Source organism: Phycodurus eques, chromosome 16 (genome assembly GCF_024500275.1).
Source record: "Phycodurus eques isolate BA_2022a chromosome 16, UOR_Pequ_1.1, whole genome shotgun sequence".
In the NCBI taxonomy this organism is placed as follows: Eukaryota; Metazoa; Chordata; class Actinopteri; order Syngnathiformes; family Syngnathidae; genus Phycodurus; species Phycodurus eques.
This window is the reverse complement of record NC_084540.1, coordinates 16134955-16154205: the sequence shown is the minus strand read 5'-3', so window position 1 is coordinate 16154205 and position 19251 is coordinate 16134955. Positions and strand designations below refer to the sequence as shown.

At 37.5% G+C, this 19251-nt stretch overlaps 1 protein-coding gene across 2 annotated transcripts; it reads left to right on the top strand.

Annotated features, from left to right (window-relative positions):
* The first annotated feature begins 913 nt into the window (after window positions 1-913).
* LOC133415026 (plexin domain-containing protein 1-like) lies at window positions 914-19039 on the top strand. 2 transcript variants are annotated; one of them, XM_061700812.1, is made up of 13 exons: window positions 914-1036; window positions 7595-7701; window positions 8079-8222; window positions 11614-11683; window positions 12769-12891; window positions 13859-13977; window positions 15128-15224; window positions 15289-15384; window positions 16441-16522; window positions 16597-16657; window positions 17695-17803; window positions 18539-18696; window positions 18772-19039. In XM_061700812.1, exons 1-13 carry the CDS (start codon window positions 964-966, stop codon window positions 18889-18891), a joined length of 1359 nt encoding a protein of 452 aa, XP_061556796.1. In that variant the 5' UTR covers window positions 914-963; the 3' UTR covers window positions 18892-19039. The 2 variants fall into 2 exon arrangements, with proteins under 2 accessions (XP_061556796.1, XP_061556797.1); XM_061700813.1 differs by lacking the exon at window positions 18772-19039 and having other exon boundaries at window positions 18523-18635.
* Window positions 19040-19251: the final 212 nt, after the last annotated feature.

The following is a 19251-nucleotide window of genomic DNA, read 5'->3' as shown; positions in this document are numbered from 1 at the left end:
AATAACAATGTATATCAATCATACAATATAAACAGAATTTACAAACAAATAAGTCAAGTTTATTTTCAAAAGAGTCTCAAAAGGCTTCACAGTCCCACAGTTGTCAAGAAAAGCCTACTTGAACATCTGAACTTTATTTGGGGTGAATCAGAGGCACTTTAAATGGTAGCATTTGTGTGATTACTCCCCTTTACCATGAGTTTGAATGTGATTGGTTAATTCTGAACACAGACATATTTGCTGTTATAAGAGGGTGTACACACTTGTGCAACCACATTATCTCAGTTGATTATTTTTTACTTCCCCTCTTGAAAAGATTAAAGTTGTTTTCAATTCACTTGTACAGGTTATTGGTCTCAATAATTGTTGTACAAATTTTGGAATGATTTACCCTGGTCTCATTATTTCATATCCCCAAAATCTGGCATTTGACCAGGGGTGTGCAGCCTTTTTATGTCCACTGTCCATGTATAAGTCAACCAGAAATTCATGTTATATTTAATAAAATTTTTAAAAAAACATCTTTATTTTAGTCATTATTATTTGTTATTTTACTATTTTATTTAAATTATAATAACATTTATAAATTGTCCTCAACATTCTGTATTTGAAAACAACGTGAAAAATAAGCACAATAAATAAGAAAAAAAGGAATAATGTTATCAAACTCATGATCCTGTTGCATCCAATAAAATGTAAAAAAAAAAAAAAAAAAAAAGAAATCAGTTGTACGGGATGTTTGTTGAAATTAACACAAGTGATTTTGTGAATGGAATTAGCCTTGTTGATGTGTGGGCAGGTGATCCCGGTGTCCGTTCTTGTTGCCGTGGTGATGGATGATCGGCCCCAGGGAGGAGTGTAGAGTAGCAGGGTGGCGCGTGGAGCAAGTTGAAAATAGAGTCAGTCAGTGAAGGCAGGAAGAAGAAGTTCGTCTACTTTGTGCTGCTATTTTCCCATAATGACATGATGCTTCTCCGTTTGGTGATGATCTTGCTCTGTCTCTCCCAAAAAGCCTTGGCGGAGGTTTCATCCACAGGTGAGGATTTGCATTGAGGCCACACTTCTTTCTATGATATGTCTTTGCATGGGTTTGTGCATTCTGTTGATATTTTAAACTCTACTGGATTTTCACATCCAAGTTTATAGTATACATAAACACAGTTGTCAAATTAAGCCAATCACTGTTAATATTAATACGTAAAAAAATATAGAAAACACTTTTAAGGTCTTCATGCATGGGATTACGCACGACTACACTACTGCATTGAAACATGTTGCAAAGTTCAATTTGAGTGCAAAACGTGACTTCTTTCGCATCCAGTTTGCTAAACACACTTTCACAAGTGCAAAAACAAGTTAGGCACTGTATATAAAGTAGAGATCTCTTATGAAAACACAGGAATTGTTTTAAATTGTGGGGGGAAAAAAAATCATAAAATGTCTGATTTTGGATTCTTAACCAGCATACTGTGCACAATACAATGTAATAAAACTAAAATAAAGTAAAACGACTCCACCTTTGATGATACCTGACACAATCCTTTGTTAGAAAGATCAGGGAAACTGAAACAGTTTTACACAATTGAGTAATACATAGTTCTCAGTCTTTGCACATTTTAAGATATTATCTTCAAACCTGTAGAATGTATTTAGAAACAAATATCTGAATTCACTTTACATGGCTTTTAACTGCTGTTTAATGAAACAACATAAGACTAAAATAAATTAAAACTACTCACCCTTTTGAAGCTGCCTGACAGTGACGTACTCATTAATAACTGTACAATATTATAATATGACAATTCTTGACCGTAATACTGTCAATATTAACACATAGAAACTATAAAAACTCGGTCTTAATGGGTTTGTGTCTTTTATTGCTATTTGAAGATTTTGCAAAGCCGGATATTCAGTGTAAAATAACTTTTTTTTTTTTTTTTTTTACATGCAGTTTGCAACAAAATTAGTGTAGAACAAAATTAACATTCCGCAAGCAAGCGAGCCGCAAAACAGCCTGGTTTAAAATTAGAATTGGACTCATCTTAGTCACTCTGTTGGACAGAGGACATATGTAGTTAAGACAGCGGTGCCAATTGCACCCAAAAAAGCACAAAGACGTCCAATGAGAAAACACTTGAAATATGATTTTTAATGCGTCTGTTTCTTTTACCCTTATCTGTCCCGTTGCTTAAAAATTACGTAGAAACTCAATTATAGAGTCCCGTCTGTAGATGCAAGCCAAAATGAACAAACGTGAACTGTTCCTCCTCTAATGACTGATTAGCCTCGCTGAAACGTTTGTGCTTCAAAGACCTTGCAGCCGATCCAGATGGAATAGTTTGACTTTTATCCTATGCAAAAGTTCATTTTGACTTCATGCAGCATGCACTTGTGCTGGAAGTTTAAGAAAACATTTAGTTCAACTTCCAAAATAGAACACAGTCAAATTTCCCATCGGGAATAATAGAAATAGAGATAATCCATTCCAGGGTCCTGTTGTCATCATAAAACATGTAATAAGTGTACAGGCCATGGTCCAAGTCATGTTTTAACATTCTGAAATGCCATAAATGTGGAAAGTGAAGTTTGACACTCTAGTGGTGCCGTGAAGATACGAGTGACGCGACTTACAAGTTTTTCAGGATACGAACATTCGTCATTCGGACGATGTTGTGCTTTGACTTGCGAGCGCAAACATGAGATGGTCATGCGGAACGAATTGAACTCATACAGTCATGTCCATAAATATCGGGACATTGACACAATTCTCAACTTCGCACCACCACAATGGATTTGAAATTAAATGAACCAGATGTGGTTTCCCTGCAGACTTTCAGCTTTGAGGGTATTTACATCCAAATCAGGTGAACAGTGTAGGAATTACAGGTTTGTATATACGACACTACCACCACCAAACTTCACTGATGAGGTGGTATGTTTAAAATCATGAGCAGTTCCTTTCCTTCCCCATACTCTTCTCTTCCCATCGCTCTGGTACATGTTAATCATTGTCTCATCTGTCCATAGGATGTTGCTCCAAAACTGTAAAGACTTTTTTAGATGTTGTTTTGCAAACTCTAATCTGGCCTTCCTGTTTTAGGCTTACCAATGGTTTACATCTTGTGGCGAACCCTCTGTATTCACTCTGGTGAAGCCTTGTCATTGACACAAATACACCTACCTGCTGGAGAGTGTTATTGAACTGTTGTTGAAGTTTTTTTTTTTTCTAGCTGGGAAAGAATTATTCAGTACGACTCTTCAGAGTGCTGATGGACAATGACCCAAAGCATACTGCAAAATCAACCGAATAGTTTTTTTAAGTCAAAGAAGTGGAATGTTATGCAATGGGCAGGTCAATCACCTGACCTGAATCTGATGGAGCATGCATTTCACTTGCCGGAGACAAAACTGAAGGGAAAATGCCCCAAGTAACAATAAACAGGAACTGAAAACAGTTGCGGTAGAGGCCTAGCAGAGCATCAGCAGGGATGAATTCCAGCGTCTGGTGACGTCTATGCGTGCCAGACTTCAGAATGTACTTGACTGCAAAGGATTTGTAAACAAGCATTAAAAATTGAAAGCTTGATTTATGATTGTTCCTTTGTCCCATTACTTTTGTTCCTTTATAAGGGGGAGGGGGCATATATTGTATATACAAACTGTTGTAATTCCTACACCGTTCATCTGATCTGGAGCTAAATACCCTCAAATTAAAGCTGAAGGCCTGCAGTTAAAGCACATATTGTTTGTTTCATTTCAAATCCATTGTGGTGGTGTTTAGAGCCAAAAAGATAATTGTGTCGATGTCCCAATATTTATGGACCTGACTGTATGTCAAGGTACCACTGTAGTTGCACTGTATCTTATGATAGGGAACAGTAATGCTATTGGCAGTGGATTTGGCTTGGACTGACTTACTATGATTCATTTTTGTTATCAGAAAGCTGAAATCACATCCTCACGTGATTTAGTTTCATCAGAACGTGAAGAGTGATGTTTTGCTTTCTAAAATCAGTACATCGCTCATCTTCATCCTGTAGACAGAGCTGTTCCCTTTGGGCCGTGTTATAAATTCCTATGACAGCGAAAGCCCATTCCAGGGCCAAAATCCATAGACAAGATACTTTATCAATGTTCTGGAATGGACGTACTGCAGAGTGGAACCTCCACAGCCGAAAAACTGGAAGAGTTTTCTGGGAAATACATAATGACCAATATTAAAATATAGTAGTGTTAATCAAAAAACGAGAGCATCCAGCCACCATCAATTCACATTGGCTTCCTTGCAGTGAAAGGACAATACCAGTTGGTGGCAGTAATGCACTATTAAGGTAGTTTGTTAACCGCCCACAGAAGAACAACAAGGAAGAACAAGGAAAGACAATACCTTAGGTACAGTTGTGTTTTGTTATTGCATTTTGTTTGCAGGTTATGTGGAGTGTTTCGAAATATAAGGAATTAAACACGTATCTCAAGACGCCACTGCATTTGAGTTGTATTATGCAGCGGTTAATTTGTCTTTGTACTTGTATACAGTAAAGTACTACAAAAGTTATCCTCGTAAAATTTGATTTTATTTGTTTTTGAGGGTAGAACTTACATCTGCAGTGTCTACATACTGTATAACTGTCCTCTGTTAGTCACCAGAAGGAAAACAAGCGCTAAATGTTGCCGATTGGACATTATGTAGGTTTTTTTTTTTTACACCCTTGAGGTTAAGGATCGTGTGGAGGCCGTGTGATTTTAAATGATGCCACAGATGTTCGAGAAGGACATCTGACCTCCGTCACTTCTTTTTGGAGCAACCACCGCCCAACCACAATATCACCACATGGCCGTTCCTCCAGAGAGGGAGGACACACCCAACTCGAGCACAGCCCCAACGTGGAATGGCCAGAGAAAAAAAATCACCCGCTTACATAGTTTGTGCAGGACACTGCTTTGAGCCACTTTCACCACACGGTTGAGAACTCCTGATATAAAGTTAAAATACTCATACAAAAAAAAATAAAATGGAAAAATGGTCATAGTTCAAAACATTGAACAACCTAATTGAGCAAAAACAATGTAATATTTGGATTCAGTGCATCAAATTTGTCCTAATTAGGCCAGTGTTATCATCATTCTTCTGTGTAACCATAGAGTCCAGATTCTGTGGACTTAATCCTTAACATCAACCGCCCAGTGTGTGTGTATTATTTTTTTAAAATCCAGTTGGAAGGCTGTCAAATATATTGAGCGCCTAAGCATTTTATTTTAATCAACTGACTGGAAGGCTCAACTTTATGTTCAACATCTGCACGCACTCTTACCTCATGGATGCCATAACAAGGTGGATCCATGTTTCATGGTTACACATTTAATCATGATGTATGAGCTAGACTCCACACACTGACAGTTCTATATTGCATCAAGCCACCAATGATCAGCTTTGGATTGTAATGTTTAAATAGGTGTGACATCGGTATCAAGTGTCCCGCACAATGTTAACGCATTAGAAGTTCATCGGACTTTCAGTGTGTTCTTTTCCTCTGTTTGATATGATCAAGTGGAGGTTTTGGAGAAAGGAAGGACGATATGCAAGAATTGCGATGTAGTCGCTAAACCACAAAAGACGAAAGCATTCTACTTCATAAATTATTAGATTGGATTTTTAGGTTAGGGACGATTACACAAAAATACATTAATGGTGGGATTATAAATTAATTCCGAAAATGCCCTTACATTAAGGTACTTTTTGCATAACTAATAATTAAAAAAAAACCAACAACACTGCTTGTGCGTGACGTGTTTAGTTCATGATCAAACAAAACCACACAAAAAAAGCAGCATTCTACTAAACAAGATTAGTTTTGGCTGCGAGACCATTAAATGAAGTTTTTTTCTCCTTTTTTAATTAGAATAAGTGTTTAAAATAAGACTAAATGTACGTTTGATAAGCATTAACTTGTTACAAAAAACATGTGAGACTGTACCGAGCAGGCAACTTTGAGTAATGTGCTTCAAGCCACGACATCAGCCATTTTCCGTTTCAATCGGTGTAGGAAATTCAACAAATTTTGGTCATTAAGGACAAAAAAAAACCCACTATATGAATTGTTGAAACGTAGAACTGGAGAGTGTCACTTGAAACGATGCGTAAAAGTATTTGGAAATAACACTCAAGTGAACTTTAGCTCAGTTGTTGCGGTGCTAATAGCTACGTCAAGCTAACTAGCACCAATGCGAGAGCCAACGCCGCTGGAGGCTTTTGTTGCAGTTGTTGTCGTTGAAATGTTTGAGCTTGGGCGCCAGAACCGGACCATTGAAAGGTTCGGCGGTGTTTCCCCCGCTCAGGTTAATCTGTTCAGTCGCCATCAATCTTCCCCGCCGACAAAGTTAGCAGAGGCGAACTCTTCGCGGCAGCCTGGCTGACCACGGCTCACATTGACGGAGCTTTCCGACGGGGACCTGAACGCGGCGGAGTGCAGCTCTCTGGGCTTTTTTTCTGCCCCTCGCTCTAATTTTGGCTATTAATCCTTTCCTGGGTAGCCTCCCGTAGTTTGCTGAAAGCCCAGGAAATAAAACAGCAAACGTTCAGTACGGAAAACACTACTGATTTAGGGTTAGTAAACACACTCCGCAAGGGAGAAGGGCGCGCGGGCGGCTCATTTATAGAGATTCACCCATGTGACGTCATTAGCACGCACCCGGAACTGAGTTAACTCCAGGCGCGCGGGCCAATTACTACCTGGAACGTCATTTAAAGTGGCCCAAACCTGTTTTGTTAGAATGTTGGCTCAAAATGTGGAAGGTAACTGCATTTTTGTCACTTTTGAGTCAGCATTATTAGCTGAGATAAAATGCAAAGTTCCCACTTTTTTCTCCTTGATTTCTGATTTCAAAACTCCTGTATAGTCATCCATCAGTTGCTTAAACACGATAATAATCCAAAGCAAAGATAATTATTTTAATTTCATGTAATTTAGTGGGGTTTAAATTTCCGGCCACAAAAGAGGATTTTCATCCATGCATCCATTTTCCCGAATGATGTAACATTATATACATATAATGTAAAATATGTGTATTTAATGATTAAATACACTTCTATGGCTTCACAGTCACATTACTGCATTTTATGCAAGAGATTTAGATTGAGCGCTATTAAATGGTTTAACGGAGAATTTATTGTTCTACTGCATTAATTTTATCATGTTTTATAGTTTGTTTTGAAAGTGTGCACAGGCTCTCTACTGTATTGTCTAATTTCGCTTTCGGATACTGTTTTGGTATGTTATGACTCAGTCTGCGTCTGAGGTTGTGCAAGGCTCAAAATGTTTGCGGGTTCTCTCTCCTGCATGTGTTTTCCACACTGTGTCGCTGCTAAAATTAACCTCCTGCATCAACTAGAAAGTAATCATCAGTGTGTGACATGTAATCCTGGACTGGTGCGTGCTTCAAATATGTGGTTTGAAGCACATCTTTTACACAAAATTTTACAAAAGCTTACTTGCCAAAGTGTTACAGGATTGTTTGCAGGATCTTTGTGTTGTCCTGTGTCAATGTTGTTTGATGTAAAACCAAAACTAACCTGTTTAATGTGTGTTTTGGGCAGAGGATAGCTACAATGTCATCTCAGAGGAACATGCCAGGACACGCAGGGCCATTCTGGGCAAAGGACTGTTCATCGACATCTTGACAAACAATATGACAAGTGTGGTGGTAAGTGTGAGCAGTAATATCCGTACCAGTGTAATATTAATATCGATGGATACTAGTGTAATGAAACGGATGGATACATACTTTTCATCTAGATTGGTGCCTTGAGATACAAGCGACGTAATTTGCTATTTTTTTGAGAGCGAAAATTTGAGATACGAACGCTGTATGGTGGCAGGGAACTCCACTCAACTCACTTCCCAACAGACAGCAGTTCGACACCAAATGATACCAAATCCTGCAGTATCATGCACTACAAGTAACTCTATGTAATGGTCAGTGGTTAATTTGTTTTAGTTGGAGTTATACACGGTCCTCTTTTGGAAGGCACATTGTACTGCAGTACACCACGACTTCATTCCAGGCTGTTGTTTTGTCAGGAGGACGGCGGCAAGTATTACACGTGGCGGCGCTTGGGTCCCGAGGACCAAAGAGCGCGGGAGCTGTGGGTGGACATGAGCGACCCCGGGCACGGTCAAGTCCGAGTGCACGGCATTTTGTCCAATTCCTACCAGCAGGCCGCTGTGAGTCTCACACGTAAAAAACACCATCTACCACAGTGATTCTCAAAGTGTGGTATGCAGGCTCCGTCTGGTGGTATATAAAAGCATGACTGAATTAAAATAAAAAATAAAATACATTTAGAACGTGTAATACAATCAAACATAATAGAATGAATGAAAATATCATTTCAACCTGATAGCAAGAAGATTAAAGGTGATACAAATTAAGACTTTTTAAAAAGTTTGCAACTGCATTTAAAATGATTAGACACAATAAAGAAAGTAGCCTAAGTACAGATGAGCTGTGTTCGACTTTTAAATACAATTCATTTGTTTTTAATCTTTTTGTTTTTTATTTAGATTTCAAAATGAATTTTTATGTGCACTGCATTTTAATTGCAGTACTTTTTTCCTATTTTTAAGCACAGTCTAAGGAGTGTTTTGAGATACAACCCTTCGCTTGGACGATTTTTCTGCCTTGACTTGCGAGTAATGACTTGAGCTATGATGAGTGCGCCTCAGACTCTCCAGCACTCCACAAAGTGAAAAAAAATCGAGGAATTAAGCTGAAACCTGTTCATGAAACCTCACTTCACTAATAAATCAGTTTACAAACACATTTGTGGGACAAATGTTACTTTGGTTCACAAACTATGCTTTCTGACATCCGTTCACTTGTGCTTTGTCTCACACAGCGATTCTCTCCGCACGTAACATATTTCAGGAATCTTTGTTTGTTTGTTTGTTTGTTTTTGCTGCAAATTAACCCCCAGTATGGCTCCCAGGAAAGTGAAAAGCGCAAGTGATTGTGTTATTACGAGGCTTTCGGAACATAACTGCTAAAGAAATACAGATGCTGTGCCTGGCGGGGAGAGACACTGGAGTGTGGGCTACACATTGAGATAGATGGCACTCAATCAGCCACGCCATTTGAAGGCACAACACACAAATGTACGACAGTGTGTGTGACTTTTGGTTTAATAACAGACATATTATACAGCTGTTGAGCTTGAGAGGCCAAAACCTGAGAGTTTCATGTTTGTGTTGGCAGTAAACACACACTTTAACACACGAACTATGATCCCTTTTGATTGCAAAAGTCATTTGTCATGCGTGTTCATCTGTGCAGCAGTTACAAAGAGACAAAACAGATATGGGGAAAAAAGCTGGCCAGAGCAATTCAGTGTGGATCATGAAGTCATATTGTCAGGGGAGTCAAAGTGTTGATTCACGGAGAACACGTTGCATTTGATCAGTGCAAAATTCAAAGTTGTTAAAGCAGCAGTGGGCAAACCTCTGTGCTCAAGGGTCACATTTGGTTTTTAAAAGAGACAGATGGGCCAGACTATCCATATTTTTGTAGAACTTTAAAAAAAAAAATGTATATCTAAAATAATCTATTTTTCCCTTTTTTATTTAAAAAATTCAATTTTAAAACATAATTCCTAATTAATTAATTGGTCATAATTAACCAACTGTTTGATTAAATATATTTTTTTAAATGTTAAATGTATATATCAAATTGTTTCATTTGCTAAGATTTTTGTATTTTATTATTTATATCCATCCATTTTCCACACTGCTTATCCTCACTAGGGTCACGGGTGCGCTGGAGCCTATCCCTGCTATCTTCGGGCGAGAGGTGGGATACACCCTGAACTAGTCACCAACCGATCACAGGGCACATAAACTATCAACTATTCATACTCACATTTACACCTATGGACAATTTAGAGTCTCTAATTAACCGACAATGGATGTGGGAGAAAACCCGAGTACCCAAAGAAAACCCACGCAGGCACAGGACGAACATGCAAACTCCACACAGGCGGGGCCGGATTTGAACCCGTGTCCTCAGAACTGTGAGGCAGATATGCTATCCAGTCGTCCACCGTGCCGCATATTGTTCACATATAATTTTATTTATTTAAATCACAAAAGAATAATTAATTCCCATTTTAACTATTATTCATAATTAATGTAACTTTAGTTAATAAATTAAATTATTTAATATAATAAATTTGAAATATTTTCAATGTAAAATTGTTTAATGTACTTATATTTCTCTCAAGAAATCAATTAACCACTTGTTTTAATAAAAAAATAATGCAAAAATAGAACCTGAATACATTTGAATTAACCCTTTGTCTATGATATGTGATATGAATTGAATATGAGCTATGGAGAGGGACGAAAGCTGGTGCTAAAATGAAGTGAAGCGAGAGACGCGTACATTAACATTTTTGCTTGCAGCCGACAGGAGTGACGTCATGCATGCTGTGATTGCGAAATTACAATTTCAACAACCTCACTGATCAGTGGAGACTTCATTCATGTTTCTTGCTCTTATTGATGAACAACTTCACACAACATCTCTTGATAGAGTTAATGCTCCATGGGCTGAATGAAAGAACAGAGGGGGCCGCATTTGGCCTGCGGCCCATACTTTGACCACCACTGTGTTAAAACGTCTTTAAAAAGCTTTTTTTGATAACAGCCTGATCCAGTCTTGTTTATCCCCTCTGCTGTCTTGAAAATTAATCCATTATAGGGTTCTTGCCCACTAACCTCGGTGACCTGATACCACGCCGCCCAGTGCTGTCTTTCCTTCCATTATTTTTAATCACTCCAAATGTTGCATCAGACTTAGGAGGAAACATATTTTGCGTTGATATATGGTTCGCAAATATTTTCTGTAGCCCAGCTAATAGATCATCCTGGTTGATTATCCATTGATGTGGGGTGTGTTAAAATTGGTTACATATGTACATAGTGATTTTGAACATCTTAACCCATTTTTAAACTGCTCAAGAAAAAAAATCAGCATATGTGTTCTTACTGCCTTATAGTGAGTGGTGTACTCGAGATGACCAACACAGCAGACCACACCTAAGAAGAAGAAAAATCATCTCTATTTGCCATTGTGAATATTGAACAAGTTTAAAATTCATGATTATCAGGACTTACCGGGGAGATCAGGGAGACAAATTCACTGTTAAGACAAGCCACACCACAAGATAATTGCTCAGGATAATCATTTGGAGGTATCCAATAATCGTACCTTTGCTGATTTTGACCGAAAGAGAGAAAAAAGGCTCAAATACGTCCGATTTTCAGTGTTTGTGTGTGTGTGTGTGTGTGTGTGTATGTGTGTGTCTTGGTGTGTGTGTGCGTGTGTGTACCCCACTTAAGCTACAGTAACTGCCTTTGTAGAGATAATAGGGTTCACTTTTGACAGACACTGTCAACAAGGATTTCATTTAACAATGTATTTTTATTGGTTACATTTTGCATTGCTGTTTTTCATGTTTTGTTGCAAATAAGGTACTTTTTCATGGTTCTTGTACTGGATGTCATTAGATTAGTTCGGTTGTGCCTCATAAAGTGACTGGTGTGTGTTTTTCATTTGCAGAAAGTTGCCCTGTCGTTCGACTTCCCCTTTTATGGACATTACCTTAGGAAGGTTACCATAGCAACAGGAGGTAGGTTGAACATCTTAGGGGTGTAGGGTTGGAACGGTTTGCCAAACACAGCCAAATCGACTGTGTGGAATTCCTCTAGATTCACTTACTGTACTTTTAACCATGCTGCTAGCAGACTTGAGGGTGTAACTGTACGCCAAAAATAATCTGAGTTCGGTAAATATCTTGGGTTTAAGATTACAGTTCCGTTCCAGAAAGAGAGCTTTTCTTTTGTGTAAAGAGAAACACAATTTTGATTAGAAAAAAAACTGTAAAATGCTGGCAGTAAAGTCGCCAATAAATGAAAAGTTGTCAAATAAACACTATAATGTATACATTCAAATACAAATATAAACATTTAAGAATATATAACATCTTTAATATTTTCTTTTTAGGAACGCGCAACATCAATAGTTGCTTCTTTCTAGGAACAATGCAGACAAGTCAAACTGAACAATAAAATAGAATGAGAATAATATATACAGTCTAACAGCTGAAAACTTTTCATTTTAGAAAAGTGCAACATCAAAGGTTTGTCTTCTCATCAGTTAATGAACGATGCTGACAAGTGCAGCACTAACAGTTTGAAGAATATAAATTCACTATTCTGTACAATAATTAATCATATCTAACCGCTTAAATTTTTCATTTTTGGAAAATACAACTTCTGTAGTTTGTCTCCTTTTTAGGAAATGACTGCTGAAGACAAGTGAAACACTAACAATTTGAACTATAAAGACTAAATATGCTGTACAACATTTAATAATATCAAGTAGCTCAAATCTGTTCTTTTTAGGGAAGTTCTTTTAGACGAGTGTCGGGGTAACAGGTTGATCAGTCTAAATGATTGTTTTATACACACAGTATATATACAGAGAGAGAGAGAGAGAGAGAGAGAGAGAGAGAGAAATACAGAAATTCACATTCATACACACACAAGTTAATAAGTTTGCCATGTCATCCGCTAGGCAGAGACTGAGCTTCACTGTGTTTGTTGTTTGCGAGGCAGTAATACTTCCTGTCCTCTACCTGAAAAATCTGAATTTGAATATGTGTACCGGCACAACCCTAATTTGAAGTATTTTGGTGTTTCTGCTCATATTTAGGCTTTATCTTCACCGGTGAGCTCACCCACCGCATGCTGACGTCCACACAGTACATTGCACCGCTGATGGCTAATTTTGACCCAAGCCACTCCAAAGAGTCTAAAGTGCAGTACATGGATAACGGTACAGTGCAATTATCATTACATTTCATTGCACCTGCCAGCACAAATTTAAGACACCCTGTGTCAGTTTCGTTCTTTGTATTTTAAACAAATATTTATATCTTAATTTATTTTTATAATTTATATATACAGTAAGTCCCTGGTTTACTGTACATAATTTTCACTAACATTTCATTTATTATATTATCTTTGAATCGCTTTGTTTATTCTTATTCTAAATGGCCTTATCAGAGCTCATTATCCCCAACAAAAACAATTTTTGAACAATTTTTGAAAGTATGTGTATTCTGGTGAAAATGTATGCATTTTCAGGATCATTTGGGCAAATTCCCATGTAGCAAGCCGTCAAAGTACTTGCCCTGGAATTTGACCAAAATGGCTGACTTAGTGTTAAATTTCCGACATTTTGTGTGCCCTCTCTTGATGAACATGTCCAGTCAGTCTCGTGTCGATTAGTGAAACTGGTATTGCAGGCTATTTTTTTTTCCAAACTTTCCAGGGTCCACGACGGAGGAAATTTTTCCCAGATTGGCTGCTTCAAACTAAAATGGCCAACTTCCTGTTCAATTTTGGGCTTGGGTCGTTGAGTCGTTTTTTTGTGAATCCTGTCTTGGTGAAGATGTCCACACAGTTTCATCTCAATCTGTGAAACTAGTGTCAGAGGTTTTTTTCTTTTTCTCCCCCCCCCCCCCCCCCCCCCCCCACTAATTTTCCAGGGTGTGTTACTGAGGAAATCTGCCCAAAATGGCTACTTCAAATTAAAATGGCTGATTTCCTGTTAAATTTCAGACATGGGTCCTTGATACTTTTTTTTGTGCGTCCTGTGTTGAGGGACATGCCCACCCACTTTTGTGATGATTAGTGAAACTGATGTCAGGGGCAAATTTTTTTCCCACTTTCCGGGCGGGGTGCACGACTGAGTGGATTTTGGTGGGGTTGAGCTTTGATATTGTGCTTGATTCCTTCAGGCGAGGTGTTTGTGGTCCAGTGGGAGCGGGTACGACTGTTGGGCAAAGAGTCGGCGGGGGCCTTCACCTTCCAAGCCGCACTTTACAGGACAGGAAGCATCTCCTTCAGTTACAAAGACGTAAGAAGTGTCATTCCAGAATTACAGGGCGATTTAGGCACTAGTGTTTATTTGAGAATGTTTTGTTTCATTTTCTAGAAAATAAAAAAATATTATTTGAGTCAAACATTAATAGTACACATTTTATATTTTAATTGCCATATGACAATTTGCTGTGTTACAGACACGCAAGCTCCTGAAAAAATATCCATGTTAAAAATATTGATGAATAAATCCTTTTACATTAAATAAAAGAACATGTATCGTTTCAATACTAATTTCATTTTAGTATTACTCTAATACAGTAACAAAGTTGCAAATCAATGCTAATGTTAGCATTTTACTTAAGCGTACATGTTAGCAGTGTTAGCTGCGATACTAACTGGTCAAGAACAAACTTAACTACATTATTTTTAAAAAGATGATATTTTGTAGTTTTTCGATAATATGAGGTACAGGATTGCGTTTGTTTGAGTGACACACTCCGTTACAGTTGAAAATATCGATAAATGTGAAAAATAGAAGAGAGCTCACTTTTTTCCCCGTCCTCTAGATGGCTAAAGAAGTTTTAGTAACAGAGTTGTGTGTATGTTGACAGACACAACTACAGAACGCAAGTACTCGTATTTAAAATAAATCTTTGATGAAGCAAGTGTTTTAACAATTAAAAAGAAGACCTAGACAAAATCATACCAATAAAAGATGATTGAAAATGTATTTTTCATGTTATAGTTGCTATTTAGGTTGGTCATCAAGAGGCAGGAACAAGGGGGGGGGGGAACAATTTTAAGGAGTACTCGAGCATTATTTGGCACAGTGGTGCCTTAAGACACAAGTTTAATTTGTCCTGTGACCGTGCTTGTAACTCAAAAATATAATTCCCAGTTGAAATGACCGGAAATACCATTAATCCTTTCCAGCCTCCCCCAAAAAATACAATAATTTTGCAATGTGATTATTAATAAGGAAAATAGCACTTTATAATGTTGTACTGTATAAAAACACACAGTGATAGCTCAATTAAATTGAACGTAAAGAATTAAACAGGTTGTGCATCCCGATTAATTCAGTGTGGCTCCTTCTGATTTGCATGACTTGGACACCAGGTGAGACTATAACACACTTATTTAAGTTTGGATGCCATTTTCTCATACCATTGAGCATCTTCCAGATACCACTCCCTCCCAGTGACGTCAGTTTAGCTCAACAACCCGTTAAGGTTGGCCTGTCTGATGCCTTTGTGGTCACGTCATCGTCCCAGTCAGAAGGTTGGCGCCGGTCGTTCCTTTTCAGCCAAACTTGCGATGATGGTGACGTCTTTCTCACTCACAGGCGTACAGAGGCAGACGGTATACGAGTACCATCGGATCGAGGTCGGCGCTGTTAATATCAGCAACTCCTCAGCGGTGGAGTTTATGCCATTGCCTAGTAAGACAACACACTGACAATCAGTAACTCGGGTTGGGCGATTAATCGTTTTTTGGATTAATTTAAGTTTTGCCGTAAAACAGATTTTTCTTAATACACATTTTTTTTGTGGCTTCTGTAGTTCAAAGCAAGTTTCTGCTGATGTGCACCTCTTACACTAACATGATTGCAAACAGAGAGGAGCTAGTTAAGAACAGCATAGTCAGTGTTGCCAACTTAGTTATTTGGTGACTTTTTCATTATTTTTCAAAAAGAGACTTGCAACTTTAATTCCTGCTGGGAGCAATCAGTTTCACATTGTTTTGCATGACAAGACAGATGCCTGGTGGACATCTTGAAAACCTTTGACCCGAGTTGCAGTATGTGCTTTCCTCATTTGAAATGTTAATGTATTTAGGATCATGTCAATGTAGATGTTTGACAAAAGGGACATTTTTTCCAAGACGAAACACTCATTTTAACATCAGCTGAAAAGAAAACAAAATGCTATTATTTCTGTAGCAGTTGATGGACGTTCATGGTGGAAAAAATGGTATAAGGAGAAATAAAGTAAATCCCAGAAAGGGGAAAAAAAACAAAGAGGTTGTTTTGTCATTTGTTTTTTCTATAAGCAAAATGAATATATATATTCTTTCTATATTAATATTCTTATTTCATTGATCAGTCGCTATTTTGGTTATCGGCCAATATACCGGATATCAGCCTATTTGTCAGGATTTTTTAGGGCCCTATATTGGTATCGTCATCGTCCCCAAAAATGCCACATTGGTCGGACTGTAGGAAACATCATCATTTTGATTGTTTGTCCAGCTATATGTTACGTTAGGGAAGTTCGATGGGACCTTTGGAGTGAGGTCGAAGGTAGTTAATAATAATAATAAAATAAAAATAATACCTCTGTTCTTCACATTTTGTATTGTTAAAATTGTCTTTCCGATTTTGATAAGTGCTCTATTCTGGGCTACAGCAGGGTAAAGCATTTTGTCATGTTTACTTCCATCAACACTAACAACATTTGCTAGCCTACTAAGTTTGTTCTTGTCTCCTATTTCTTAGCCTGCCTGCAACACGACAACTGTGAGTGCTGCATCTCATCCAATCAGACTTCTGACTGCAGTTGGTGTAATGTACTCCAGAGGTGAGCAGATAAACTTGACGCACAGTACACTCACTCACGTATTACAGTAGTAATCGACACAAAGCGTGTATTAGGTGTTCGGATGGCATGGATCGACACAGGCAGGAATGGTTGGACTTTGGCTGCTCGGAAGAGGTAACGAATGTCCCTTTTGGTCTATTCAGTCACCATCAGACACTTCTTTATGCACAATTGCACACACTAATTAGATCCAATGCACAAGCTGTGTGAAATAAAAGTTGCAATTTATTTTATTTATGTTTTATTTGTCATTATTTTTAGGGAAAATGACAAAAATGACAAATTAGTACGACGGCCACACTGACAGGAAAATAATTAATGGAACATTATTATGATAATAGAGGTGATCATTTTTCGTGAAAAAAACTTGCATTTTTTAATTTATTCTCAGAACAGTAATAAACGTCATTTTTTCATTTCTAATATTTTGCTGATCTTACTTGATGAAAATGTTTAATAATTATTTAAGGTCTATGTATTTTTCATTGAAAAATTAAGGGAAATTGATAAAAAATGACCTCTACAAATGTGTATTAAGTCCAAACTGAGAAGAAAATGAGGAATGCTAGTATTATGATAATAGAGTTGCCATATTCTCAAGATAATTTTGCAAGAATGTCATCATTTTTCATGAACAAAGTTAAAAATATTCAAACTTTATTCTTGTTACATTGATGACAGTCCTCCATACGTGCCTAATCTCATTTTAACTGATCGAAATATTACATAATAAATGAAGATAAGCATATTTCTTTAACAAAAATTACTTGTTCTTTCTATAAAAGATAATTAGTGCCACACTAAAAAAAATTAAGAATGATATTGTGATAGCAGTCAACATATTCCAAGAGTTATTTTGTAAGAAAAAAAGTTGCCATTTTTCAGTTATGAAGTGGAAAAAAAACATTACAATTGTATTCTCATAACATTGATAATACCCTTGAACATTTCTAATATTTTAATGACCTTATTTAATACAAGAATATAGAAACAGTTCAAACTAAAACCACCAGACTACCATATTGTTGAACGGATAGCTTTCAGCATTAGCAGCATTTATGATACAGTTATTTTATTGGCTCTCATTAGCTTGTCCATTTAATGAAGTAGCTGCTGAGTGTATTTAATAGTTTTTGTGTGTGGGTTAACAGAGGAAAAGGACCAATTGTGACGATTACTCCGAGGAGGAGAGTTCTATCACACCGGAAATGTATAATGTGACCTTGTCGTCTGTGTTGCAAAATGACTGCAATGGTGATGGTGAGGACAATCAGTTATTTATTAAGTTATTTGAAGCGGCTACCTAATGTAAAATTGACTTTTTAAGTGCTTGTATATAAATCGTTGTTTGTCTGGAGTTTCCACCCACCCATCAAGTCCGAAATTACACAACCAAATAAATCTTTACTTATCTGCCTATTTCTGAAAATGTTTCTGTGAGCGAGCAGGTTGGTTGAAAGTGAAAAAAACCTGTTATTTAATCATGTTTAACAAGAAAAATGTTACCTCAAAGTAAATTATAGCACAGCCGCACATGCTTCATTTATATCAGATATACTGTACATACAAACATACTGTCCAACAATGACAAATCCGTATTGCCACGGTGCGGTCTACTTCACATCCAAAGCAGCAGGAAAAGCCTCCAGGCTACTTCCTGGTAGCCCGAGCTCCGCCCCGGTTTCCTTGGGACCAAAAGCGGGTATTCACTTTTTCCACTTTATATTCCAGCCTTCTTCCAAAAATTTACACACAACAATCAATAATGACATTCTTCCAAATTCTACACACAACAATCAATAATGATATTTTTGCAAATTTATTGGAAATCAAAAAATAAGAACGGAAATTATGTAAGCAATCAGTCTTCCACAATACTTTCATGCACCTTTGGCAGCCATTACAGCCTCAGGTCATTTTGAATATGATACTACAAGCTTGGCACACCAAAATAATACATAAAACATCTTCCATAATAGAACGTTCTTCATGCAGATGCAGAGCGGGATATTCCAAGAAGTAGTTTTGTTTGGGCTAACACAGCAGTCTTGGTGGGTGTCGCATCTGCTCTGGTCTTACTCCTGGCTCTGGCTCTTGTGGCTCTTTACATCTACTGCCACCCGACTGCCACATCGCCGCTTTACTTCATCCAGGTGAGTTCTGCACTGCACTGTATGTCGCACACCAGCTGTCATTTTGTTTCATTCTCATGCTTTTCTGTATTACAGCGACACAATAGCTACTGGCCCTCCTTGAAGTTCCACAAGCAGCAGCAGCAGCAGCCTGGCTACGCTGAAGTTGAGGGAGACGCTCTAGAGAGGAGCAGCATGGTCGAAGCTGGACCATGATGGAGCTACAAATACAAACCTAGACTATTATTGTTGTTTTTTTTCCCATTCACCAGTAAGCTAAATTTAAGCTAAAAAATTACTTTATTGTGTTTTGCAATGTAAATAGACACAATCAAATCAATGTATGGATCGGTGAATCTGCATATAAAAGCTACAAATATCAACTTGGGAGTTCTTTCACTGACTTTAATACCATTAAGGTTTTCCATGTTAATTTCATTAGGTAAGTCTAATGCAAGATTCCCATTTAAGTATATACCATTTAATTATTCTTATCAAATAAACATTTAGTTTAATCAATTTCAAATACAGTTTACTTCAAAATAATGCTTCATGTTTATAAAGGCAAAAAAATTT